The sequence below is a fragment of the Sus scrofa genome, chromosome 13, assembly GCF_000003025.6.
Source record: "Sus scrofa isolate TJ Tabasco breed Duroc chromosome 13, Sscrofa11.1, whole genome shotgun sequence".
NCBI lineage: Eukaryota > Metazoa > Chordata > Mammalia > Artiodactyla > Suidae > Sus > Sus scrofa.
This window is the reverse complement of record NC_010455.5, coordinates 66,300,452-66,327,793: the sequence shown is the minus strand read 5'-3', so window position 1 is coordinate 66,327,793 and position 27,342 is coordinate 66,300,452. Positions and strand designations below refer to the sequence as shown.

Genomic DNA, 27,342 nt, shown 5'->3' with positions numbered 1-27,342 from the left:
GCAGACGCGGCTCGGATCCCGCGTTGCTGTGGCTCTGGCGTAGGCTGGTGGCTACAGCTCCGATTGGACCTCTAGCCTGGGAACCTCCATATGCCGCAGGAGCGGCCCAAGAAATGGCAAAAAGACAAAAAAAAATAATAATAATAAAGTAAAATAAAATATAACTATCATCCTCAGTGACATCAATAAAGAGAATATCTAACTACATACACTGAAGTGACACATTGGGGACAAAATAAATGGTGGCTTAGCATAACACTGTTTATGGACCAAAATGACCTGTGAGCCAAGAGGTGTATGACTTGAGAATAAAATCCCAGTTTCTGGAGCCTGACCACCTAAGGTCCTTCAGAAAAGGGATGTGTTTGCTTCTTTAGGCTGCAGAAGCATTTCTAACCCAGAGATAGCTAGGGGAAGGGCCAGAATTGATTAAATTCCCTAGGCAAGACTTCCCGAAAATACTACACACAATAAAGTTTCCAGAGAAAGGGAGCTGAAAGAAGTGAGACTGGATGACACAGACATCAGTGCAAATGGTGTCTGCCAGACCAACAAGGAAACCCCAAGAAGCCTTCCTTGCCAAAGAAAGGATGGTGAAGAGGCAGCTAAAACTAACACAGGTATGTAATAGCTTGAAAATTATCTAATAGCACTGAACTAGGAGAGAAAGTAAGTGTTAGGTCTAGTTATACCACATTTGGAAGAGGAGCAGTTAGGGCAGTCTGAGTCAGCAAGCCCAGGTACAAATCCCAGCACCTTCACTTACTTTGTAGGACTTTGGACAAATCTGAACCACTTTAAAGAATTACCTGGAGATTAAAAATGCCTACTTCTTAGGGCTTGAGGAGTAAGTGAAATTTTACAGTATACAAAGCACTTAGCACAACTAGGACACAGTAACACTCAATATAGACAATACTATTCACATACTCCTGAGTGAGCCAGGGCTCTCTTTATAAAGGGTGTGATTACACAGCAAAGCACTCTGACACCTCAAAGCACCAGGTAAGATGGGGGCGTCACCTCTACTAGAGGAGGCTGGGCTCGGTGGTTCCCACACCAGTTGCTCTTGACAACCAGCAGTTCACACTAGGAACATATTAGTTAGGGCACCAACTTTTTTAGAAATATTACTCTGATATCAATAAGTTAACAGTATCTATAGGATTATAATTTTTTTCTTTTTAGGGCCACACCCACAGCATGTGGAGGTTCCCAGGCTATACCACAGCCACAGCAATGCCAGATCTTTAACCCACTGAGCTAGGTCAGGGATCGGACCTGCGTCCTCATGGATACTAGTCAGATTCATTTCCACTGAGCTATGATGAACCATAAAAGTTTATCATTTGCACATCATCTAAGCTTTTCCTGCTTCTACAGATCACACTCACTTCTGCCTCTATTATTATCTCATTATGGTCCTTGCATATAAGCATCATTAAACTGACTGCAAAGCATCAGATAATCTAAAACTGGAACTTCATAAGTACCTGTTTCTTTATTCTGGAAGAATAATCAATTCAAGCAATGGTTAAAAGCACCTTAGATGAGCTCAATGTTCAAAAACAGCACTTACTAATGTAAGGATGTCAGTTTTGTCTCCATTGTAAGATCACATTTTTAAATTAAGCTACTACCTAAAATGGTCTTCCAGGAGTTCCTGTTGTGACGCATCGGAAACGAATCCGACTAGGTACCATGAGGTTGCAGGTTCAATCCCTGGCCTCGCTCAGTGGGTCAAGGATCCAGCATTGCCATGAGCTGTGGTGTAGGTTGCAGACGCGGCTCGGATCTGGCGTGGCTGTGGCTGTGGTGTAGGCCGGCAGCAACAGCTCCGATTAGACCCCTAGCCTGGGAACCTCCATATGCTGTGGGTACGGCCCTCAAAAGACAAAGCAACAAAAAAAAAAAAAGGGGCCTTCCAAAGGTGTAAGCACAGATCTAAAAAGACTTGACAGTACAAAGCAGTTAAGCTCACCAAGTCAGTTCGACTGCTATTTAACAATTACCCACCTTCTGCAAGCTACCCAGCTGAGCAACACAAGAAAAGGTGCTCATGCATGTTGTAGGGCACAGGCAGGAAATCAGAGAACAAGTTCAAACCCAGGGCTGAAGTGTAGCATAAGCATGGCAAGATGGGAGGGACTGAGAAAAGGAACAGGGAAACAATGAATGAAAAAGTGAAGCCAGAATTTTCCGGAGGAGATTTGGCTTAAACTAGACCCTGAATGGCAAATATGATTTGAACAGGGATTAATGACTTTTATGCAACTAAAATGGAAATTCTAAATAGGGGTTAAGCTTTTAGGAATAGGCTGGCACAAGTTTACAGAAAGCTTTCAGGCTAGAATGAAATTTTAGACTCTTCTGTTTAAATAATTTTTTTTTCAGCCATACCTGCAGCATATGGGAGATCCTGGGCCAGGGATCATATCTAAACCCCAGCTGCAGGAGCACTAGATCCTTAATCCACTGCATCATAGCAGGAGCTCACAATTTGCTTTTCAAAAAAAAGGAGACATTTAGGAGTTCCCATTATGGCTAATCGGTAACAAATCCAACTAGTATCCATGAGGATTCAGGTTCAATCCCTGGCCTCGCTCAGTAGGTTAAGGATCCAGTGCTGCCAGGAGCTGTGTTGTAGGTTGCACAAATGGCTCAGATAGCACATTGCTGTGGCTGTGGTGTAGGCCAGCAGCTTCATGCAGCTCTGATTCAACCCCTAGCCTGGGAACTTCCATATGCCAGGGGTGCGGCCCTAAAAAGCAAAAAAAAAAAAAAAAAAAAAAAAAAAAAAAAAAAAAAAAAAGTAGACATTTTCCTTGTGTTTTTTTTTTCCTCTGTAGGGCCAAACACTCAGCATATGGAGGTTCCCATATAGGGGTTGAATCGGAGTTACAGCTGCCAGCCACAGCCACTGGATCCAATCCTCATCTGCAACCTACACCACAGCTCACAGCAATGCCAGATGCTTAACCCACTAAGCGAGGTCAGGGATAGAACCCACAACCTTATGGTTCCTAGACAGATTCGTTTCCACTGTGCCAAACGGGAACTCCATATCTTGTACCTTTTAAAACTAACAGTCTACCCTGGATTGCAATTAAACCGTGTGGATGCTGTTATTTCAATAGACTGTAAGCATCATGCCTGATTCAACACTGTATCTTTTATTGGAATTTAAAGTGCCTACATAGTAAGTACTTGGCAAACGTCTGATGAATGACCAAACAAATTAGTCAGCTCCGAAGTCCAAATAAGGGGGCTCCAGCTGGCAAGCCACCTAGGCTTTGATCAAATAGCTACATCTAGAAGTTTTACAGTGGAGTAAGAATCCCACACATCAGATTTCTGTGGACGAGGTGAGCCCCATCTCTAGCTCCTCTCCCCACCACAATCACAGCAGTCAGATAAAGTTGAGGAGTTTATTAGGGAAATATGAGAGGCAAAGACACCCCAAGTGACAGAAAGAAAATTCTGAAAATGTCCCTTTTCAAGCCAAGTGGGAGGCCTTGGCCTCCCCAAATGGACAAGAAACTGGTGGGTTGGCAACAACATTCTCTGGCGGCCACCTCGCCAGGGTAGGAATGTCTTGGCCAGGACTGCTTCCCACCCCGACCAAAGGTGGGGAGGAGACAAAGACTGTGTATAGGATCAGTGCAGAGGCAATGAGAGCTGTAAGGAAAGGCTAAGAGAGAGAGAGAGAGATGGGGAGGACCTTGACAGAGTCCCAGGCTTTTGGCTCTTAGAGCCTCAAATTTGTTGACAAGGAGTTCTACAAAGTGTTACTGAAAAGGTAAAATGCTTAATGTTGTTTCCAAGAGTTTCCCTGGACTCCTCCCCACCTGCCTCATCACATTCCTGGGTGTACATCACAGAGCCCAAAGGCCACATTTTTGAAAAAAAAAGAAAAACAAGAATAAGCCCTGTTGTTCTTTAAGGAGAGAGGAAGGAGCTGAAGGCTGCTGGGGCCTTTCCCACGTGGGCCCATGTTCTGTAAAAGCAACTTCCCAGCAGCAGCATGGCACAGTTCTAGGTGAGAGTCTCACCTTTTGTCACCTGTCAAAGGAAAACTGACAATTAGACAAATTCAAAAGGATTAGAGGGGTCTAAAAAAATCTTATTTTATACCCTAGCTAGTTGGAAGTGGTAGAAAAGACGACAGCTTCTGAGTCCCAGAAAGCTGGCTTAAACCCAAGCAAGGTACTTAACTTCTCTAAACCTGTTTCTGCTTCCAACTTTTTTCAGCAACAAGTGGAAATATGCACGCCCTCCTGCACAGCCACTCCTGTCTCAAGAGGAAGACCTTCGCCCATCATACTCACCCTTGCTTCAATGTACTCTATTCTCCGTTCAAGAGCTGTCAATTTCTCGTTTAGTGTTGCGAGTCTTGAACGACAAGACATATCTGGTAAAAGAAGACTGGCGTTCAGGATTAATGTTATTCCAGAGACAGACACACACAGCCCCTAAGATGAAGAGGAGGAATGATGTATCATGCAGAGCACAAATGGGAGTGAGTGGGCAAAGTACAGGAGTGGGAGGATAAGGTGAGAAGTATCTTAGGAGTACAGCTGCTTAGAGAGGATCTGTTTAACTTGCTATGCAGTAGGCGGAGAATAACACTTCCCCCCACAGCAAGAAGTCCACTCCCTAACCCCCAGGACTTGTAAAAGCAAACGGACTTTGCAAATATGATTGAGGTTAAGGATCTTAAAGTCCTGGATTATCCAGATGGCCCCCATCTAATCACAAGTCCACAAAGGTAGACAGAAAAGGCTGAAGTAAAGCAGAAGAATGAGAAGAGATTCGAAGTGTGAGAGAAACTCAACCTGCCATTGTTGGCTTTGATGATGGAGAGAAGTGGCCATGAACCAAGGGATACAAGTGACCTTTTAATATGAGCATGGCCCTTAGCTGACAGACAGCAAGGAAACAGGGATCTCAGTCCTGCAGCTGCAGGAAACTGAATTCTGCCAATGACCTAAAAGCAAGGAAACAGCTTCTTTCCTAGAGCCTCCAGGAAGGAAGGCAGCCCTGCTGATACCAGGGTTGGGTTCTAATCTACACAACTCTAAGATAATATGTTTATGAGGTTTAAGCCACTACATTTGTGATAATTTGTTATGGCAGCAACAGAAAATAGAAAACTAATACGCCAAGGCTGTAGAGATGGCCATTTGGTAATAGGCAAATCAAGAGCTTCAAGAAAGGGGAAATGATAAGAGGAAAATAATCTCAATAGGGAAGAAAAGCAGAGGCCAAGGAAGCAGCAGACCCTGAGGAAGAGGGAACATGTGGTGTTTCTGAGCTCGTGGAAGCTGCATCATGACGGCTTTTCCAGGAGGGCACCTGATGTTTCATCAGTACCTGCATAGCCCTTTAAGAAGCAGAGGAAACTTGGAGAACATCGAACACCCTGTGCAGCTCACCTTCCATCTGCAAAAAATTCCTTCTCTTCCTCTACCTTTTCCAACCTCTTTTACCACCTCACCCAAAAGGAAATCTAGATGTCCCCTAAAATACTTTTTCTTCTGCAAACTACTCTAACAGAAATCACCTGACTAATCTTCCTCCAACTGTTCTCAACATCTGGGAGAAAAAGGTTTCCAGGCATGCTGATTATTTACACCCTCCTACAACACTGTTGTTCAGTCACCTCTCAATAATCCGCACTTCTGGAGCTCCCGGTGTGGCAAAACCGGATCAGCAGCATCTTGGGAGCTCTGGGATTCCAGTTCGATCCCTGGCTCAGCAAAGTGGGTTAAGGATTTGGCATTGCCACAGCAGCAGCTTAGTTCGAGGCTGAGGTTCGGATCTGATCCCTGGCCCAGGAGCTCCAGATGCTGCGGGGTGGCCAAATAATAATAATAATAATAATAATAATCCTCACTTCTGAGTTTAAAATATCCGTCTCCCTGACACTCCTACTTCGTGATCTAACACTTAGCTCACAACCTTTTTCATCTCTTCCTGGATATTATGCCAAAGTGCTTCAGCTCCCATTTTAACAAATCTTCCGCACCCTGATCTTGCCTCAACTTTCATTTCATCCAAGTCCAAATCTTACTCATCTCGTTTGTCCAACCATTCCCTTTTAAGGCTCAGTTCAGACTAGATCTCTGAGAGGTCTTTGCCAGATGGATATAATTCTCCCCCTTCTCTAAAGATCTGCTTATTCTGGGACATTGTTCACTCTTGGTTTGTTTTTTTGTTTTTGTCTTTTTAGGGCCACACCTGCGGCATATGGAAGTTCCCAGGTTAGGGGTCAAATCAGAGCTATAGCTACCAGCCTACACCACAGCTATAGCAACTTGGAATCCAAGCTGCACCTGCAACCTACACCACAGCTCACGGCAACACTGGATCCTTAATCCACTCGACAAGACCAGGGATCGAACCCAAATCCTTATGGATACTAATCAGGTTCTTAACCTACTAAGCCACAACAGGAACTCCTTGCCCTTGTTTTTAATTTTTTGTTTGTTTGCTTGTTTAATCTGCTAACGCTGCTGCTTCTAATTCCCAGGTCCAGTTTGAGCAGGAGCACCTCAGCACCCTCCGTTTCCTGGGAACATTGCCACCACTGGGACTGCCCAATAGGATCTAACTTCTATCAGTCTGGTTTTTAGGAGCGTGGAGGCACATCGCGTGTGCTGTTCAGTAAGAGCATGAATATTATCACTGACAACCTGTCATTTCCCATAAAAAAGAAACATGCCAAAATGAGGGGGTGGGGTGGTGAGAGGGAGCGTTCTTTCTTGGATGGCTGTTCCGTTCTAACTCTGTCAATATGGTGATGAATCAGAATCCAAGAACAACACTATGTAACTGGCCTGCATGAATAAGCATTTTTGAAAATTTAAAATGTTGAACTCTAGAAACTTCAGTCATATTTCAGATCCCATTAAACACAGGTTCAAGTAAAACACTGGGAAAGCATTCGGCAGCTGGACATATTTGAAACCATAATGCATTGATATGTATATCACCAGACCTAACTGAAAATGCCAGTCATTTTCATACATCACTGATAATAAATGCCAGTTACCAGACAACCTCTCTGAACTCTTAATGCACAGAACAGAACCTTAGCCTATAAAAATCACCAGTTTTTTTTGTTGTTGTTGTTTTGTTTTCGTTTTTTTTGCTTTTTAGGGCTGCACCCACGGCATATGCAGGATCCAAGCCAAGTCTGCAACGTCAGATCCTTAACCCTCTGAGCACAGAGATCGAACCTTTGTCCTCATGGATGCTAGTCAGATTTGTTAATCACTGAGCCATAATGGAACTCCTACTACTGTCTTTCTCTTAAATAGTTTTTGCAGGTCTTATTTCTCCAACAAAATTCTAGACTTCTTAGGAGTGGCTATGTCCATTTATTCTTATTTATTCTTTTTTCACAGCATCTGACAACACAGCTGGAGTCACAACAGGCATGCTGTGTTTGCTGGCTAAATACAAAAACTTAGATTTAAAAACAGCCACCTTCTCTTTTTTTGGTTACATTTCTCTGTACATATCAATTAGCTTTAGAGTCAGAGAAAAAGGTGTAAAACTAAAAAACTATCATCTGTAATAATGTATTTTTAAAATCTTCATCAATTCAACATACAGAATAGGCCTAATGTCAGGATGTCATGGCTGCATCATGATCTGTGTGTCCTTAGGTTCAGGAGGTCTTTAGCACTGAAAGGGAAAACCAACAAGAGATCAAAACTTGGAGTTCCCATTGTGGCTCAGTGGTTAACGAATCTGACTAGGAATCATGAGGTTGCAAGTTTGATCCCTGGCCTTGCTCAGTGGGTTAAGGATCCGGCAATGCCATGAGCTGTGGTATAGGTTGCAGATGCGGCTTGGATCCCGTGTTGCTATGGCTCTGGCGTAGGCTGGCGGCTACAGCTCTGATCTGACCCCTAGCCTGGGAACCTCCATATGCCACGGGAGTGGCCCTAGAAAAGGCAAAAATGACCAAAAAAAAGATCAAAACTCCATTCTCACCAGTTGGAATCACAGAGTAAAAGCTGTTCAGAAAGTCTTTCGATAACCTGGAAAAAGAGTTCCCTCTCCAGAGCACAAGGCCTACGAAGACTGTGGTTAGGGTGAGAATTGTATGTTTAAAGTGCTACAGATGCCCCCTCAAAATAAACGCCAACAAACTCTTTGTACCACCAAATCACATGATAAACACAACACAAGCCTCCCAGGTACACAGCAGAACTGAGTCATACTCAGGGCTTAGAATGGGAAAATAAATCCCACTCACTCATCCTGAGTCATCCAAGTCCAAGACGACAGACTCAAGTCTGTCCTTATGATTTATCCAGTTTCTCAGCCTGGTGGTCTTTGTTTCGTTATACTGTCAATCTTCAGGAACTTGCCTCAGGTATACTGAACTGCTAAGTCAAATTGCTTTAACTTTAAATTTTGCTAATTGTTCTTACTTGTAATTAATGTTTTTTTCGTTAAAAGGATTAAATTTACTTCCTAAGATCTTCACAAACTACCTACTAATTACTCCAAATGCTAGGCCATTATCCTCACTTTAAAGGATAGGCCACTAAACTGGCCTAAACTGAGGGAAACCATTCCTTCCAGCTCCTGAAGATTGGACTCCTGTGTGTTTATTTCCAGGCTTGTTGGTCTAGAACTTGTTGGAAATTTCAAAAAAAGAAAAGCATTCTCTATCTAATAATAAAATGTGACACACAGATACAAAATCTCACAGCAGCTATTTCCTTACTTATAAAGCAGGAAAAGACACATTTCTCCTCCACAAAGCCTAAGCTCAAACTCAAAATTTTCAGTTAGTTCCAAGACTCACTATAAATTTAGTGATACGTCAAGAAGTTTTGTGCCAGAGATAAACATATGTTTATTATATGCTTATTAACATGATTCAGTGCTCAAAAATGAAGTTATTACATTATCTGCATGCAAACTAGGGGGACTGGGATGCTAGATGACTTAAATTTTGAAAAACAGTCCCAGTTTAACTGGGTTTTTTTTAGGTTCTTTATTTACTGAACTGACATTCTTAATACTTTGCTTGGATATTCTTTCTACATATCCAATATTAACTCCTACCAGATAAATGAAGTCTTTTAATTCTGCTTTTAAAAGAAAAAACTCTCCATGTCAGTTATTTGTCCAACTGCTTTCCATGCCTCTACAGAAAAGGACAAAGTCTCAAAACTGTGATCCTGTCAGCACTCCATCCTTCCCTGAGCATGGAATATTTTGCTTGCTCCTATGTGGCCTTTTCTCTGACAGAATGTTATGAGTAAAGAATCCTCAATAATAGTTTAGCTCTCTAAGAAAGTAGGAGGGACAATTATCAGAACATTGAAAGAGTTTACAATGAACTTTAAAAAATAACTTCAGGGGAAGTTCTATCACGGCTCAGTGGTTAACGAACCCAACTAGCATCCATGAGAACACAGGTTTGAGCCCTGGCTCAGTGGGTTAAGGATCTAGCGTTGCCATGAGCTGTGGTGTAGGTTGCAGACACAGCTCGAATCCCGTGTTGCTGTGGCTGTGGCACAGGCTGGTGGATGCAGCTCCAATTCGACCCCTAGGAACTTCCATATGGCAGCGCTAAAAAAAAAAAAAGAAAAAAAAAGACAGAAAAAACTTGAGGGAGGTCCATGGCTCAACAGGTAAAGGTTGTCACTGTTGAGGTTTAATCCCTGGCCCAGGAACTTATTTATTTATTTTGCTTTTTAGGGCTGTACTCATGGCATATGGAAGTTCCAGGTCAAAATGGACCTGTAACTGCCAGCCTACACCACAGCCACAGCAACTTGGGATCAGAGCCGAGTCTGTGACTTACACCACAGCCCACAGCAAGGGCGAACCTGAATCCTCATGGATACTAATTTCTATTTCTTCTTTTTCTGCTGCTGCTTTTTTTTTTGCTACACCCTCGGCATGTGGAAGTTCCCAGACCAAGGACTGAACTGTGCCACAGTTGCAGCCTGTGTCACAGTTGTGGCTTGTGCCTCTTTAACCTGCTGCACCACACAGGAACTTCCAGGGATCTATAATTTCCTTTCTTTCTTTTTTTTTTTTTGTATTTTTAAGGCTGCTCCCATGGCATATGGAAGGCTAAGGGCTGAATCAGAGCTTCAGCTGCCGGCCTATACCACAGCAACAAGGGACCCGAGCTGCATCTAAGACCTACATCACAGCTCATTGCAACGCCAGATCCTTAAACCACTGAGCAAGGCCAGGAATCAGTGAGAGTCCTCATGGATACTAGTCAGGTTCATTACCACTGAGCCATGATGGGAACTCCCAGAGATCTATAATTTCTTAACTACCATTCCTATCACAACTTCTATAGCAAGTAATATGTATGAATATGTATCACTGGCATATAATTTATACTATTCTTACTGCTCACTAATACAACCTTTCCCCCAGTCCCTGAATGAGGACTCCACCATCCCAAAACATATCAAGATTATAGTTCTAGAGGTCCTGCAGTGGTGCAGTGGGTTAAGAATCCGACTGTAGTGGCTCTGGTCACTGCAGAGGTGTGGGTTCAATCTCCAGCCCAGGGCACTGGGTTAAAAGATCTGTTGTTGCTGCAGCTGTGGCTTGAATTCAATCCCTGGCCCAGAAATTTCCATATGCCATGGGTATGGCTATAAGAATTTTAAACATTTTTTAAAAAGGTTATAGTCCTACACATTTGTATGCAAGTATATATATTTATATATTTTATAAGCTTATTATAAATAAATAATGTGTATTTACATACAAATGTAAAAGACCATGTATATATTTGTCTTTTCAGGGCCAAACCCAAGGCATATGGAAGTTCCAAGGCTAGGGGTTGAATCGGAGCTGTAGCTGCTGGCCTACACCACAGCCAGAGGAATGCAGAATCCCAGCCACCTCTGCACCCTACACTACAGCTCCTGCAACACAGATCTTTAAATTACTGAGTGTGGCCAAGAATCAAACACAGGTCCTCATGGATACTAGTCAGGTTTGTTACTGCCGAGCAACAAGGGGAATTCCTATATGTAAATATATTAAATCAGAAACAATGTTCTGCTTTGCTCTGATGTCATTATTTCATCTTCAAAATAGAAATCACTTAATTGTAGGAAATGGTTCTTATTCTGTCTTCCCCACAGAGACTGAGAAAGAGCCTTGTACTCAGATCTAGTTTGTCTTGCTGATGCTTTTGGACAAATCTCTTGCTGTCACCTTTATACACTCCTTTGGACTTCTCTTAGCAAGAAAATAATTCCTTTTTAAGTCTTTTTAAATTTATCAGTTTCCCCTACTTAATCGCTTAATGTTGCTGAATTAGTGGGCCAGAAGCACAACTGGAAAAAGATCACTAGATGTCATCCCCACACCTTGTGATGACATAAAAAGTTTACCCAGTGCCCGGTTCTTTCAAAGTAACACTCGGAGAACAAGAGTCAGGAGTCTCTGCTGCAGGGTGTAGCACAAGGATAGGAAACAACGCGGAAGGAACTTTAAGACTGTCACGGACAGGTCATGCCAAGGAAAGATTTTGCTAGAAGCAGACAACACCCACTGTGGTCTAGATACTAGCGATGCAGAGATGTCCCTGGCCGGACGCGATGTGGGCCCTCCTCCGCTCTCATCTACCACTCTGCACAGCACACGCCGAGACAGGAAAGGACCGACAGGAGGGGCGACTAACAGGCTCGACGCTAAAGGGCTTCTGGACAGCGCTCTCTGAGCACCAAGTGACGACTGAAACGAAGCACAAAAGAAGGGAGACGCCTGAAGAGAAGGAAAGATTCAGGCGATGGATGGGGCTGTCTGACACGTCCGGGAAAGGAACGGACTTGTTACTGGATGCGGGGGGAAGGCAATGAAGCCGATGAGCTCAGCGTGGGGCAGGATAACCCCACAGGGAATGATCAGTGGAGGCCGGGGGTCAGAGCGAGAGGGGAAAAGTGCGGCCTGAAGGCGGAAGCAAACACCAGCAGGAGCCCACGGCTCCCAGAACCCGCGTCAAAGCTTCTCAGCGCCCTCCCTAGGCGGGCCCCCCTCCTCCCTGCCTCCCCCTGCTCGCCCGCTGACCAAACGAGTTGAGAAAGTCTGCGATTTTCTTGATGCTGCTGGTGATGACTTCAATGTACTCCCGGTTCGCCCAATCCTGGTGAATCTCCCGCTGCACGGGATCCTCTTGGCCTGCCATGGCTGCAGCTGAAGGAAGCGCGACTGCGCACGCGCCTCGACCCTCCAGGCCTCCAGTGCGCCGACGCAGCCAGCCCACGCCCATGCTCGGTTGGCCACAAATCCACAGGCTTCGTGATGCGCCTGCGCATTGTCAAGTCCCCGCCAGCGTCTTCGCTCTTCTCCCACACCCCGGAAAACGGTGGCCGCAAAACCGGCTTGGAGAATGGAGTGCGCACGCACTCAGAGCCCCCCCCGTCCCCCCTCAGTCACTGGCAGTTTTGGTCGTTAGGGGGCGCGTGAGCCCGCATCAACCCTAACTTCAGGCGCTCCAAACTGAGATCTCTGACCACAATAAGCTGGGCAATGCCAATTAAACCACAGAAAACACAAGTCATTTCAAAAATGCCTTTTAACAACACATGATGCCCACCTTGCATTTATCAAATGAACAAAAGGTTATTTTTTTAAACTATAATACTTAGAGATGAAGAGGCTGGCTGAAGGGAAATGGGAAAATTAGTAAATAGCTGGTCATACTGTAAGCTGGCAAGATCTATTCAGAAGGAAATTTAATAAAGTCATTGGTGGAGTTCCCGTTGTGGCTCAGCCGTAAGGAACATGACTAGTATCCATGACGTGGATTCCATCCCTGGCACTAGCTCAGTGGGTTAGATAGAGCTGCAGAGTCTTTGATCTGATGGCTGTGGTCCAGGCTGGCAGCTTACAGCTTTGATTCGACCCCTAGCCTGGGAAGTCCACATGCCTTGGGATGCGGCCCAAAAAAGACAAAAAAGAAGAGCTCATTGGAAAAGAGAAAACACTTTGAGCACAATGTTCTTAAAGGCATCATTCATTTAAAAAAACAAATCTCAACTGTTGGGGAATGGCTAAATATCAGTATAGTCACTTAGAGCAATATTATGAGGTCATTTAAATGTCAATTATGGCAACAGAACACACATGCTAAAGTGAAGAAGAAAACAAAATACAAAATTTTTTCTTTTCTTTTTTTTTGGTGGGGGAGCCCGCACCCCTGGCATATGGAGGTTTCCAGACTAGGGGGTCTAATCAGAGCTGTAGCTGCCAGCCTATGCCACAGCAATGCCAGATCAAAGCAGCGTCTGCAAACCTACACCACAGCTCACGGCAACAATGGATCCTTGACCCGGTGAGCAAGGCCAGGGATCTAACCCGAAACTTCATGGTTCCTAGTCGGATTCGTTTCTAATGTGCCACGATGGGAATTCCTTTTTCTTTTTCTTTTTTAACAATTTTAAAAAATATTTTGTCTTTATTTATTTAGTCTTTCTGCCATTTCTTGGGTCGCTCCCACGGCATATGGAGGTTCACGAGGCTAGCGGTCGAATCCGAGCTGTAGCTGCCAGCCTACGCCAGTGCCACAGCAACATGGGATCCGAGCGGCGTCTGCAACCTACACCACAGCTCACAGCAACACCGGATTGTTAACCCACTGAGCGAGGCCAAGAACCGAAGCCGCAACCTCATGGTTCCTAGTCGGATTCGTTAACCACTGCGCCACGATGGGAACTGTCTTTATTTTATATAATGATATTTTTTCCATTATAGCTGGTTTACAGAGTTCTGTCATTTTTTCTACTGTACAGCATGATGAACCATTGTCTAACAATTTTTAATCATATAATTTTGCTTTGCAGACTTTCATTAAAAAAAACTCAACTGCACAATAAAAACTTTTGTCTCTGATTCAAGAGAAAATAAAGGAGTTCCCATTGTGGCTCAGCAGTAACAAACCCGACTAGTATCCATAAGGATACAGGTTTGATTCCTGTCCTCGCTCAGTGGGTGAAATATCCAGCATTGCCATGAGCTGTGGTGTAGGTCTCAGACACAGCTTGGATCCTGCATTGCTGTGGATGTGGTGTAGGCCGGCAGCTGCAGCTCTGAATCGACCCCTAGCCTGGGAACTTCCATATGCTGTGCTAAAAAGACTAAATAAGTAAATAAATAAATTAATTAAATAAACTTACTAGGGAAAAAACCAGTAGTTCAAAATCATTTTAGTCTTTTCCAAGACTCATCAGTCTCTGCCCCTCTCCATTTTTCTGCCTCAGCCTCCCACTCTCTCCACTGATCTCTCCTTCCACAGGCACATGCACACAGTGGACACCTGACAATTCTTGACAAGTCCCTCCAGACTATCAGATCTTCCAAACTAGAATCTTATCCTGACACCACATCCCCAGGCTCCCAGTCTCCTCCCCTTGGCTTCATCCAAAGAGCCAGACAAAAAGGTGACTGCTCATAAAGCACCAGGGCAATTTCTGGGTTTGTAAGCTAAGGGCAGGTGGGCCATTAGTTAATTTGTTCTTTTTGAGATTTAACAGGAAGCAGAGCAAAGTTTTTGGCCAGGAAGTCAGGGAGAGACATGAATCTTTCTTCTTGCTCTTGACAGGTTAGCATTTATAAACTGTCTCCTAGTGCCTGGATCTTTCCAGTGCAGCAGCAAAAGACTTTGGAACTCTGCGCAAGTCAGCCTGAACCCCCAGAGCAGGGTTTAAAGACTAGAACTTACTCCCCCTCTTTTTTTTTTTTTTGGTGGTGCTCAGGGCATGCGGAAGTTCCTGAGCCAGGGATAAGAACCTGCACCCTAGCAGTGACACCACCAAATCCTTAACTGCTAGGCCGCCAGGGGAACTCCTGGAGCTTACTTTTTGACACTAACTATAGCTCCAGGAACACATGTAGATTCCAGGCCAGTCTTTGGAGTAGGCCCTCTTCTGCCAAATCAAAGGCACAGATCAACTGCCAAAGGGGAAGAGAGGGGGTGGGGGTCCAACTGGCACTGCTGAAGGCTAAGGCCCGGGCCAAGTGTTCCAGGGAGGTGGGGGCTCCCAGCGGGGCTCCTCGAGTCCCCCACCCCACCCCCACCCACCGCGTGCTTTCCGGGTCACAAAGGCGGTTGCCAGGCGCCCGGTGGAGAAAAGATGCGGCCTGGAAACAGCGGCCGCCACTCTGGAGCGTGTGGCCCTCGGAGTTCAGCAGGTGAGCCCCTGGCCCGGATGGTGGGACCGGCCTGGGCTCTCACCACCACCTCCGCTAGCCCTCTGTCCCCGCCCCCGGGTAGGGACCCCCGGGGACAGCCCACTCTCCTGGCCGGAAGGGGAAGCCTTCCCCACTCAGGGTAGCTCCAGCCCCTTGGGATCGCAGTTCACAGTTCACAAGAACCTCAGGGGTACTTAAGACGCTGTCTTCCACTTTCCCAGATGGGGAAATCAGGATGCGGGTCCTCGGAGGGGGACTGGTACCAAGGGGAAGACTTTTTAGCCAGAACCAGGTGTTCCCCATTTGGGAGCTACTAGAGCTGCTTGAACAGACTTCCTAGGTTCAACCCCTCCTGGAGTGGATGATGGTGACTTCTGGAAGGTGGGAGTGGGGGTGTGAAATATCCTTATTTGAACCTTGTGACAAAGTGGTAGAAAGACCTGGGGTCAGAAGCCCTCTCTCATCCCATGTTGGTTCTGCTGAGTATTTAGGCTGGACATTTGATAAAGCCTTGTCCCCCTGCCCTGTTGCCTCTTAAGAGACAAAGGAGGAAAGGCTCCTGGGATTATGATCACATACTCAGAGGAGTTAACACCCTCCTCCACTGTGCCTTGGTGGTGTACCAGAGCAGTCCTGAGTTTAGGGTCATAATAACAAGCATTAGAAGCCTTTCATAGGCTGTTTGGAATATGTAACTATCCCTCTGATGTCAATTTCTCATCCAAAGGCAGCTGGAGATATTTGAAGAAAGTGTGTACATGGGCCTAAACAGATCAGGAGAAACATACCAGTTGGAGGAAATCAACAAGTCTCCTTTATACCAGCCATGGTCAGGGGGAGGTCTTCTGGTTTGAAACACCACCAATAATACTCTTTAAAAAACAAACTTTACAGAGTTCCTGTTGTGGCACAGCAGAAATGAATCTGACTAGGAACCATGAGGTTTCAAGTTTGATCCCTGACTTTGCTTAGCGGGTTAAGGATCCAGCGTTGCCGTGAGCTGTGGTGTGTAGATCACAGACACAGCTCAGATCTGGCATGTGGCTGTGGCTGCAGCTCTGATTAGACCCCTAGCCTGGGAACCTCCATATACCTCGGGTGTGGCCCTAAAAAGCAAAAAAAAAAAAAAAAACAAAACAAAAACAAAGCGAACATTTTACGACCTCACAAAATATGGTGGAAGTGTCATCTTTTCCCAGCCCTAGGCAATTAGTGGGTGGGATAGGATCAGACCTTTGTGGGAGAAGAGAGAAGGGGGAGAGAAATTCACTTGGCTAGAAAGAAAAGGGATCTGCTATACCCCTTAACATAATAGGTAGGTGCTCAAAAAAATGTAAGCTTCTCCTAAATTCAGTGCAACCCTTTATATACTGGCATTTTTAAATAGATGGAAAGTCCAAATTCTACCTGGATAAATTCCAAGTTAGCAAAATCCTCCCAGCACCCTCTTTAATCTTCAAAGGGGGAAAAAAATCAAGTCCTCATAGCCAGTAGACCTTCCATAGGCAAGAAAACAAAAAACAAAGACAAAACAGATGTAGAAGAACCAGAAAAATCTTGAAAAACTTTTTAAAGATTGGCCTTTGGAAACTATTTTTACTCTCAGCCTGGTGTAATTCCTTAGAACTGGTACCTAATAAGTAGCCCAGGGCTCTGAGAGCTGCTCCCTTGTGTCAGAAAAGAGATTTTTAGGGCCAAGAGAAGACTGTCTCCATAAGTAAGAATAGTAAAAGCTAAAGTTATTTAAAAGAACAGCAAAACTGGTTTTCAAATTATAAAGTGCATCAGAATCCCTTGGAGCGTTTGTTTAAATGCAGAATGCAGGGCCCTTCCCTCAGAGTTTCTGATTCTATAGGCCTGAGGTGAGACCCAAGAATCTGCATTTCTTCCATGTTCCCAGAGGAAGCTTATGGTGCTAGTCCTGGGATTGTACTTTGAAAACCAATGGTATAAAGTACATGGGATTTAGAGTCACAAATATTTGGCCACAAATGCCCTTCTTGAGCATCAGTCCATGAATAAATGACTCATCAAGTGCCAGCAGCCTCTGACCTGAGAGGCATAGACTATCCGTAGTTGTCAACACAGCACAGATCTTAATGCTGAACAGGGTTACTCCATTTTGAACAAATCCATTTCCTCATCTAAAAAATGGGTTAAAAACCTATCTTCAGAGGCTTGTGAACCTTGGTTTAATAATGTTTTAGAACCCGTAACAGTTGCCAGATTCAGTTCTTGTTACTATCCTCTACTGTCCCTATAAAGCATTACTAGCATCCTGACATCTACTGAGATCTGTTTTTTGAGAAATATAGAGTAAATTAAAGTCAATGATGAGACCGAGATGTGAATTTGAACAGCCGTACCCTCACCAAAAGCATGCTAGGGAAATTCCATGTTCTGATTCCTCTCCTCTAGGACTGTCAATGGCAGGATACCAGCTCTGGTCACCATGGACCCCGCTGGACGAAAGCTTCCAGTGGCTGCGGCACACAACGCCTACACCTTCTTCTAAGCACCCCTTTAGGGCTTCCCCCTGCTTCCCACATACCCCTTCTGATCTTGAAGTGCAGCTGTGCTTTCAAGAGGTCACTCTAGTCCTAGACAGCCCATTCCTGGAGCCTGGGGTGAGTCCCAAGTTGCCCTGTCACACATCGGAGCTCCGAACCATGAACAACAAGAAAGCACTGGTTAGGAAGCCCCAGCCTGTCCGCCTCAGTGGAGTGGATTCTGTCTTTGGCAGGGTCATCACGGCTCAGCCGCCAAAATGGACTGGGACCTTCAGAGTTTCAGACAAGTCAGCCTTTTGCAAAATCATCAGCCAGGAGCACCAGTGGCCCACCGGACTTAAGGAGCCTCAGATTCAGATGACAGTGACCATGTGCAAACAGATGCTGCGCTCCATCCTCCTGCTGTATGCGACGTACAAGAAGTGTACCTTTGCCTTGCAACACTCCAGGTAAAGGGTCCCCATCTGATCCCTGTTCCTCACACCACGCCTTCTACTACGTGTCTGAAGCTTACATAGACCTGTCTGTGAAAAGGAAACCACGTTCGCCCTGGCCATCTATCTTTTCGGTCAAGCAGTGACAATTCAGGAACTTCCCTCCTCCCTTCCCCTCCAAAAATGGGCCAGAGCAAGGGAGACCATTTCCACTGTAAAGCTGAACGACAATTTAAAAGAGAGTCAAACTAGCAATGACATATACATGTGATAAAGAACCATTAAACCATATGTACCAATGAGCCTACTGTGAACTCATTTCAACAGTGAATACCACAATGCACTGGGAAAACAAAGTGTCAAGGAAAGAGATTACCAATTTCCATGTACGTGAAATGAGGGGGTCAAAAATCTACAGTTAAAAAAATCCCCCAAACCAAAACAAAATCTACATGTGAATCAAGGGTTAATGTTAAAAACAAATAACCTCCCCCATCAAAACAACATAAAAATCTAGCCAGCCACACCCTAATGCTACCAGAGAGTACAAATGTGGGTAGAAATATTAACAAACATTAAATACTATTTACAGCCTGGCAAGAAAGCACTGAAGTAGCAGCACTAAAACTGGGCTTTTTGGCAGAAGACATGAAGAGTTCCCCATTTTAGCTGAAGTGTTCTCCTAATATTCTACTTGCATTTTTGTAACCAGATTATAGGTATAACTCAGAATAATGTGGAAATAAACTATATATAAAGTTAACATGAGTTTGATGTTGTTGTCTTCTTCTTTTTCCTGTATCCATCTACATGACCACCATAAATGTAAAAAGCAGCCGAATATTTCTTGTGACTTAAAATAATTCCTCAGTTCTCCAAAAAGATCACAAATATCTTCTCAGATAAGATGGTCCTTGTAATAGAGAACTTGTGATTTTAAGTAGCAGAACTGATGATTACACCAGTGTCCATCATTTCAAACCCCAATTCGATTCTACCTAATCCCTGAGTGATGAAGCAAATCCGAAGAGAGGAATGAGGTAGCTGAGGCGGAACTTAAAATGTACTTTACTTGTAAAACTAGTACAAGCCTAAATTCTAGAATAAATCAAAGAGCTTCAAACTAGCTCCCAAAGCCCAGAATCTTAACTACTTAGCAGCAGAGCACTGACATGTTCACCCAAATTGACAGGTAACCGCTACGTTTGCACTCTGAGCCAAGGTCCTTGTTGTTAGTAGAGAACCCGTGAAAGAAACAAGTGGATTCAATGAAGCTCTCTCTTTAAAGACAAAATAGAATGCTTCCAGTAAGAAAGGCACACAGCAGATTTCAAATCTGAACACAAAGTGGCAAGACGCTGGCAGAGATGGGGAGGGAGGAGCAGACTTTCTGTGGTCTAATCGGAGTCATTATCACTCTCTTCACTCTCCTGCTCCTGTTCTCCATCACTTGCTTCAACTTCACCATCCTAAGGGACAAAGGATAAGTATTTTAGGTCATCTGGGAGACCCCAAGACTTGCAATACTGCTCCCACAGCATATATGACTCTATAGTATCACTGTTAAAACCAATGGCTGACAGGTTTTAAACCATTCTTTTGAGAAATGAATCCGAGGCTCTCCCATTCTTCTTGTCTCATAGCCCCTAAGCCAAGACGATGGAGGGAGCCATTTTGATGCTGACTTATGCCATTCTGCAACCCAAACAAAAATGCACAACTTTTTAAATTTTTTTTTAAATTTTTTTTGTCTTTTTAGGGCCGTACCCATGGCATATGGCAACTCCCAGGCTAGGGGTTGAATTGGAGCTGTAGCTGCCGACCTACGCCACAGCCACAGCAATGCAGGATCCAAGGTATGTCTGAGACCTATGCCACAGCTCACAGCAATGCCCGTTCACATTAACCCATTGAGCAAGGCCAGGGAGCAAACCTGCAACCTCGTGGTTCCTAGTCAGATTTGTTTCTGCTGTGCCACAACAGGAATTCCAAAAAATGCACAATATTTAAATAAGCCATGGCCCTCCAGCTCTACTGCATGCATGTAACATAGGAACAAAATGGTCATTCAACAGAATGAAATGTTTGTTAAATTAAAAATCCAATTGGAATCCAGCTAAAATTCTATCTGGTCTGTAACTCTAATCTGGGAAGTTTGCTTAGGAGAAAGTACCGAACTAGTAGGATACTGTCTGCTTCAAACTTTTTTGAGAACAAGATAGGTACATTGGAAAAAAAAAAAAAAAAAAAAGACCATGTAATAAAATAATTCTTCAGTGGCTCTGGCGTAGGCCGGTGGCTACAGCTCCGATTCAACCCCTAGCCTGGGAACCTCCATATGCCGCGGGAGCGGCCCAAGAAATAGCAACAACAACAACAACAACAACAACAACAACAACAAAAATTCTTCATACTAAATGATCTTTCTGCATCAGCCTCAAATTGCAGTGCAAACTGCATCCACAGCAGTGGTTCTTAAATCTGAGCTTCTCTGCATCCATGATCCACCTGAACTGTAACAAACTTTCATAAATACATACATTTTTCTTTAGCTTTCTTTTTTTTTTTGTCTTTTTGCCATTTCTTGGGCCGCTCCTGCGGCATATGGAGGTTCCCGGGCTAGGGGTTGAATCGGAGCTGTAGCTGCCAGCCTACGCCAGAGCCACAGCAACGCAAGATCCGAGCCGCGTCTGTGACCTACACCACAGCTCACGGCAACGCCGGAACCTTGACCCACTGAGCAAGGGCAGGGATCGAACCCGCAACCTCATGGTTCCTAGTCCGATTCATTAACCACTGCGCCACGACGGGAACTCCTCTTTAGCTTTCTTTAAAGTCTCGAAAGCAGTGGTTGTAACCCAGAACAGGATAAGGGCTCCTCCTCTGATCTTAAGTCTTCAGCGATGGCAGCTTTTGATTCTGTGCTTTCGCTTTCACATTTCCATTTTATATATTCAAACAGCATGTTTAAATGGTTTAAACCATTCTTCTCAACACTCAAGGAATACTCTGACCTTTTCTTATCTCCCCTTAAAAATTTCAGAGAGGAATTCAGGGAAAATATGGGGCTACAATGGAAGGGAGTGTTCAACTGTGTAACACATGCCACAACTTGAGATACTCAAGAGGAATTACAATATTGTGCGGGAAGCGTTTTTGGAGGGAATGGAGATGGGTAGAGAAGTATGTGATTATAAACTCAGGCAGGGAAAGTTCTGTGTTCTCTACCAAGTCAGGATAATGAACAGGATGCAGCCATCAGAGCCACCAGTGCCTTCTGCAAACATACCTCTGCTGCTTTGCTCTTGGAGACCTGGGATGCTGTGTCTTCCTCACTCTCTTCGGCTGTGCTCTCCTGGGAATTCTGGGATATAATCTCTTCACCCTGAGTGTGATGGGCCAAGACAAATGATGGGTTATTATGATCACATTTGGAGTCTCAAGGGGAGAAAGGCTTAGTTTACAGGCAAGGCAAAGACATTCAGTCGTTCAAATACGGTCAAACGTGGACAGCAACCTGTGATCCAGCACCTGGAGAATAACTCAGGTTTCTGAGATGCTTGTGTTTCTGATACAATATGTAGTTTTACAAAAGGTTCATCTTTGTATCCTAATATCATACTAGATTTACAAAGCCAGAATAAATTGCTGACTCTTTCAGTTAAATGCTGAATATGGTTTTATAATTTCCCAAATACCTTAAGATTTATGAGCAGGCAGTGCCAACACACCAACCACAGATGGCCATGCAGAGGCTGAAGGCTAGTATATTTGAGTGGTTTAAGAACATCAAATCTGGATCAGGGAGTTCCCATCGTGGCACAGTGGTTAATGAATCCGACTAGGAACCATGAGATTGTGGGTTCGGTCCCTGCCCTTGCTCAGTGGGTTAATGATACGGCGTTGCCGTGAGCTGTGGTGCAGGTTGCAGATGCGGCTCGGATCCCGCATTGCTGTGGCTCTGGCATAGGCCAGTGGCTATAGCTCCGATTCGACCCCTAGCCTGGGAACCTCCATATGCCGAGGGAGCGGCCCAAGAAATTGCAAAAAAGACAAAAAAAAAAAAAAAAAGGATCAGGACTGTGTGAACTCAAACTTTGGTCTGTTCACTTATTGCTGAATGACTTTAGGTGTTACTTAATTTCTCCCAGCTTGATTTTTCTCATGGAAACAATAGTATCCACCTCATAAGGTTGCCATGAAGCAAGGAAAGCAATTCTCTGGGATGCTGTTCTTTTCATATAAAACATCATATAACTCAGATACTGTAAGCACGAATGAGAAGGGCTTGGATTCTAACTCAAAAATGCTGCAGCTCCAAAATAGTAGTATGAGAAACACAAAAATTCAGTCTGATGACTGAAAGAATTAAATGCTCGTTTGTTAAAATAAGCCAGAGAGGAGTTCCCATCGTGGCGCAGCAGAAACGAATCCAACTAGGAACAATGAGGTTGTGGGTTTGATCCCTGGCCTCACTCAGTTGGTTAAGGATCTGGCCTTGCTGTGAGCTATGGTGTAGGTCAAAGACAAGGCTTGGATACCAAATTGTAGTGGCTGTGGTGTAGGTCTGCAGCTGTAGCTCTGATTCACTCCCTAGCCTGGGAACCTCCATATGCTGTAGATGTGGCCCTAAAAAAATAAAATAAAAATTAGCCAGAGAATAATTTTAGAAATAAGACTGGTTTTGGGGGGGAACACAAAAAAAATAACTGAACGACAACAAAAAAAATAGTTTTAATATACCCTCAGTGGGCCCTAGGGTCCCCCTCTAGCTGTAGAAAGAGATTTTTTTTTTTTGGTGGGTTTTTTTTTTTCTTTTTTTGTTTTTTAGGGCCACACCTGCAGCATACGGAAGTTCCCAGGCCAGAGGTCGAATTGGAGCTATAGCTGTCGGCCTACACCACCACAGCCACATGGGATCTAAGCCATGTCTGTGACCTACACCACAGCTCATGGCAATGCCTGATCCCTGACCCACCAAGCAAGGCCAGGGATTGAACCTGCATCCTCATGGATATTAGTCATATTCGTTTCTGCTGTGCCACAACTGGAACTCCCAGAAAGCGGCTTACTAACCTGGCTCTGTGTCTGAGGCCTTTTTTTATACCAAAGGGCTGTTGTGGTGCCTTCACTTCCTGGGATGAGGAGTATGGCCTACAACCATTGCCTATGAGCAATGCTCCCCAACTTGAAGAGCTAAAGAGTCACAGACTAAGAGAAAAGCAACCGAGTATGGAGAGAGCAGTGCTGGGGTGACCTCCCTTCCACACTTCCCATCACTCTCACAAGGCATGGGAGAAGGAGACCACCACTGGGTTACCTGCAAGTCCCGGTTTTTGAGATTGCCCAGCCAGAAAGCCTCTCTGCAACTGTTGAGGGTAAGCATAGCTTTCACTCTGCAGACTAACAGCTCCAGGGTCTTTTTGAGCAAAGGCACATGTTTGGTGAGTTTTGTGTCCTGGTGAATCTGAATGAAAACAAACACACCCAACTCATTTGGATTTATCATCATGCTTTCACATCTCCAATATAGCGACTCTTGAATTCCTGACACTTGAACATTGAACAAGAGCATAGGCCAGAGACATGTTTCATCAAATAGCAGAAGCTTTGCAGAATATTCTGAAGAGAATGGCAGCTGTCCTTCAAGCTAAAAGAGCCTAGAAGACACACCACCGACACCTCTCATTTCCTCAAAACATCTTATTGACCAATTATCAATTACCTTACCTAAAAAAAAAAAATTCCTTTTTTTTTTTCAGGGCCACATCTGTAGCATAAGGAAGTGCCTGGGCTAGAGGTCGAATCAGAGATGCAGCTGCCAGCCTACACCACAGCCATGTGGCATCCAAGCCACATCTGCGACCTATGCTGCAGATTGTGGCAACACTGGACCCTTAACCTATTGAGAGAGGCCTGTGATTGAACCCACATCCTCATGGATACTAGTCAGGTTCTTAATCTGCTAAGCCACGATGGGAATTCCAATTTACCTAAAATATGCCTGAACATATATGATAGTAAACAACAGACAGTATCCTTTTTTAGCTGAGAGGCCTTAAAATTCCACCATTCAACATCTTGAGAAGTCAGAACCAGGGGAGGAAGTGCACAACAGGAACTGGGTGGGAGGACCACGGGTTTGCCAGTGACTATAGAACTCCATGGTTCTGTGTTTCCTCAGATAAAAAGTGACAATGGTTCAGTGGTAGGCTTCAAATCGAAAAGTCCTTGAAAGCTAAAATGTTCTCATAGGAGACAGATGTGTTCCTTGGCAAGTGAACAGTACAGATGAACAGCCCTAAACACAGCTGCTTTTGGAACTACCTCTTTATTTCCAGAAGAGTCATCACTGACATAACATTCCTCCTGCCCAGAGCGCTTTGTAGCCATTACACACCCACCAACATTCTCTCTCTCTCACCAAAGAAGACCTTCTAGAGGAAATAGGGCTACGGAGCGTGAATCAAATTTCAGATGCAGAAATTCCCCTCTAGTTGATTGCCCAATCTCAGCCAGCAACTGGGACTGACAATGCTGAATAAACTTCCTTTGGACAGACACAGTCCCAGAAATAAAGGGGGTGAAAAAGGAAGAAGGAGCTGCTGGAACCCATGGATCTCTAAATGGCAATGGCAGATTAAGCCCATGATGACCTGCTCTCCCTCTTACCTTGGAATGCCCACACAGGTGATGAAGCAATCTCGTGTTCAACTGGAAGGTTTCCAATAAACTCAGAACATCTTCCTAGAACCAACAACATGCATCAGTGCCAAATGAACTTTTTTTTTTTTTTTTTTTTTTTTTTTTGCTTTTTAGAGCCACACCTGTGGCATATGGAAGTTCCCAGGCTAAGGGTCGAATCAGAGCTACAGCTGCTGGCCTACACCACAGCCACAGCAACACAGAATCCGAGCCAAGTCTGTGACCTATACCACAACTCATGGCAATGCCGGTTCCTTAACCCACTGAGCAAGGCCAGGGATCGAACTTGCATCCTCATGGATGCTAATCAGATTCGTTAACCACAGAGCCACGACGGGAACACCATCATTTCATTTTAAGTGCAAGAAATTCTTTCAGTTAAGGGTTCCAAAGAATCCTGCAGGTTCCAGCCACATATGGATAATCACCTTTCCTTTATTAAATTTACTTACAATGTAAGTTTCAGGTGTACAACACAGCGATTCACAATTTTTACAGATGGTACTGGATAATTATCTTAATTTGCCCCTCAAACAGGAGGAGTGCTTGCTGGCCATCCTCTCCTTTCCCTTTCTGAGCTATAAGGGACCAGCCAAATATTGTTTTTTTACAAAGTTCAATTTGCTAAATATGTGTGAGAGATTGTCATCTCTGTTTCTATCCTTATTTCACTACTCTAGCCCTGGGTCCTACTCAGCTAAAAAAACTCTTTAAGATTGTCTTTTATAATGGCAAAGTTTACAACAAAAGTGAGTTTGGTTTTTTCCCCCCTAAATTCTTGAGACCAGACCTAGAGAAGCACATGGGAATAAGCAAATGACCCCCTAATATGTGAGGTCCTGGGAGTGCAGTAGCACAATAAACTCAAGCTAAAAGGAACAGCCATCCTCAGATGTGGAGGAGAAGCAGGAAGGTGGAATATTCAGTTCTCTGTGGGCATCTCTGGGGATGGCTGAAGTGACCAGAGGTGCCTAAGTAGATCTGTGACTCAGAACCTGGGCAAGGGGACTGCTCCCATGCCAGCCCAGAAGTCTCCATGGACACATCCTCTGAACAACTGTACAGAGCAAGTCTTTGCTGCTGCTCAGTTCTTACCCGGTGCTTTCTAAAACTGAAGTCTAGGAGCGGCATACACTGCTTCAGAAATGCTTCCACAAAGAGACGTCCATACTGAAAAAGAGAAGACAAACATTGGTGATGACCTCTAGCTGAGGTCCTTCACCTGAAAGGCCCCCACCTGAGGCAGCATTGCATTACCCAGACCAGGGGATTTCTTTTCTTATTTTTATATATAAAAAATAAATGGAGAAGGGTTCAAAAGGTTAACTTGGAGAATGTAGCTTAACGTAAAAAAACTAATGGACTTGCTAACTAAGCCCCAGAATTAGGCAGACTTAACTACCCCAGACACAGCTGATGCACAGGGGTGTTGCTCAGCTTGAGAATGAGGGCTCAGAGAAACAGAAGGGAACCCCAGCTCCCTGAGGACAACTTACTCTCAAGAGGATTAAGCTGGGAAGAGCTGAGGAAACACAGGACCAAGTGCCAAACTTCCCAATCAGATAAATCACTCCCTCTCTCACCACATCCCACACTGGGCCCAGGGAGAAGAATAAAGAGGAAGAGAGACATCAGGAGATAACACAAAAGGGGCGCCATCCACTTGGAAGGAACTGTCAGTGGTGGGTTAGAAGCAGTGTCCCTACAGCCTTCCCTAGCTCTTAACCCACTGGGTTTACCATCAAATCTAGCACTGACCCAGGATATCGCCCTGGCAGAGGAGTTCAGTAGACACCAAAACACCAGCTCTCACACTGAGTCCTCTTCCCATGGGCTCTGTGAAGAGGAGTCACCCACTCCTCCTCCCTATCTGTTGCCTGGGGAAGAGCAGCAGGAAGAGACTAATGCTCCCGAAGCCAGGCTACACCACAGCAAATTGCTGTTGCTGCGGGATCCGAGCCTTGCCTGCAACTTACACTGCAGCTCACAGGAACACTGGATTCTTAACCCATTGAGGCCAGGGATCGAACCAGTGTCCTCGTGGATACTAGTTGGGTTTGTTACTGCTGAGCCACAACGGGAACTCCCACTCCTAGTTTTAAGATAAAGTTCTCAAACTCACAGGAAGACCGGCTTCTCTCGTCATCCAGCTAGTATGGGAAAACACATCCATAGTCTGCTCTAGACTACCTGAGGGCACAGATCCTGGAGAGTCTGGGTTGTGGGCAAGGTATTAAGCAACTCCTCTCAGCTGAGGTCCTCACTAGAGAGATCTACAGGAAGAATAAACACTAAAGAGGGCCTAGTCTGTTGCTTACCTTCAAACATATGTGCAGAACAGGACGACTATCAAACACCTGGAGAGATGAAAGACAAGAAACCAAAGCTGAGGTCTGACCCACAGTGCAAAGCATAGCTCTGAGTGTTGCAGAGATATCAAAAATGAAGAAGAGAGGAGTTCCCATGTGGTGCAGTGGTTAACAAATCCGACT

General features: G+C 44.6%; 3 protein-coding genes across 5 annotated transcripts in view; 1 reads left to right on the top strand and 2 right to left on the bottom strand.

Annotated features, from left to right (window-relative positions):
• BRK1 (BRICK1, SCAR/WAVE actin nucleating complex subunit) lies at window positions 3,153-12,356 on the bottom strand. The gene is made up of 3 exons (XM_003132361.5): window positions 12,079-12,356; window positions 4,329-4,411; window positions 3,153-4,062 (listed from the first exon to the last, which is right to left on the bottom strand). The coding sequence occupies exons 1-3, from the start codon at window positions 12,278-12,280 to the stop codon at window positions 4,036-4,038; spliced, it is 312 nt and encodes a 103-aa protein (XP_003132409.3). The 5' UTR covers window positions 12,281-12,356; the 3' UTR covers window positions 3,153-4,035.
• On the top strand, window positions 14,829-18,444 carry FANCD2OS (FANCD2 opposite strand). The gene is made up of 2 exons (XM_021069317.1): window positions 14,829-15,201; window positions 17,620-18,444. The coding sequence occupies exons 1-2, from the start codon at window positions 15,144-15,146 to the stop codon at window positions 18,162-18,164; spliced, it is 603 nt and encodes a 200-aa protein (XP_020924976.1). The 5' UTR covers window positions 14,829-15,143; the 3' UTR covers window positions 18,165-18,444.
• FANCD2 (Fanconi anemia complementation group D2) overlaps window positions 19,193-27,342 on the bottom strand; it is a 66,651-nt gene continuing 58,501 nt past the window's right edge. For 2 of the 3 annotated variants that reach the window (XM_021069315.1, XM_021069314.1), the window contains 6 exons: window positions 27,169-27,207; window positions 25,946-26,020; window positions 24,818-24,892; window positions 23,466-23,612; window positions 21,435-21,530; window positions 19,193-19,614 (listed from right to left, as the gene is read on the bottom strand). In XM_021069315.1, the coding sequence (XP_020924974.1) occupies window positions 19,543-19,614; window positions 21,435-21,530; window positions 23,466-23,612; window positions 24,818-24,892; window positions 25,946-26,020; window positions 27,169-27,207 (504 nt within the window). In that variant the 3' untranslated portion in view covers window positions 19,193-19,542. The remainder of the gene's footprint in view (window positions 19,615-21,434; window positions 21,531-23,465; window positions 23,613-24,817; window positions 24,893-25,945; window positions 26,021-27,168; window positions 27,208-27,342) is intronic. The other variant, XM_021069313.1, reaches the window with a different exon arrangement.

What these genes read in the sequence shown, in the direction of transcription:
- BRK1 (XM_003132361.5), bottom strand. Translation starts at nt 12,280, where the DNA reads ATGGGCGTGGGCTGGCTGCGTCGGCGCACTGGAGGCCTGGAGGGTCGA. An exon ending in AGACTTTCTCAACTCGTTTG is followed by an intron (nt 4,412 to 12,078) that starts GTCAGCGGGCGA and finishes TTCTTTTACCAG; the next exon opens with ATATGTCTTGTCGTTCAAGA. An exon ending in TAGAGTACATTGAAGCAAGG is followed by an intron (nt 4,063 to 4,328) that starts GTGAGTATGATG and finishes TTCCTTTGACAG; the next exon opens with GTGACAAAAGGTGAGACTCT.
- FANCD2OS (XM_021069317.1), top strand. Translation starts at nt 15,144, where the DNA reads ATGCGGCCTGGAAACAGCGGCCGCCACTCTGGAGCGTGTGGCCCTCGG. An exon ending in TGGCCCTCGGAGTTCAGCAG is followed by an intron (nt 15,202 to 17,619) that starts GTGAGCCCCTGG and finishes CCTCTCCTCTAG; the next exon opens with GACTGTCAATGGCAGGATAC.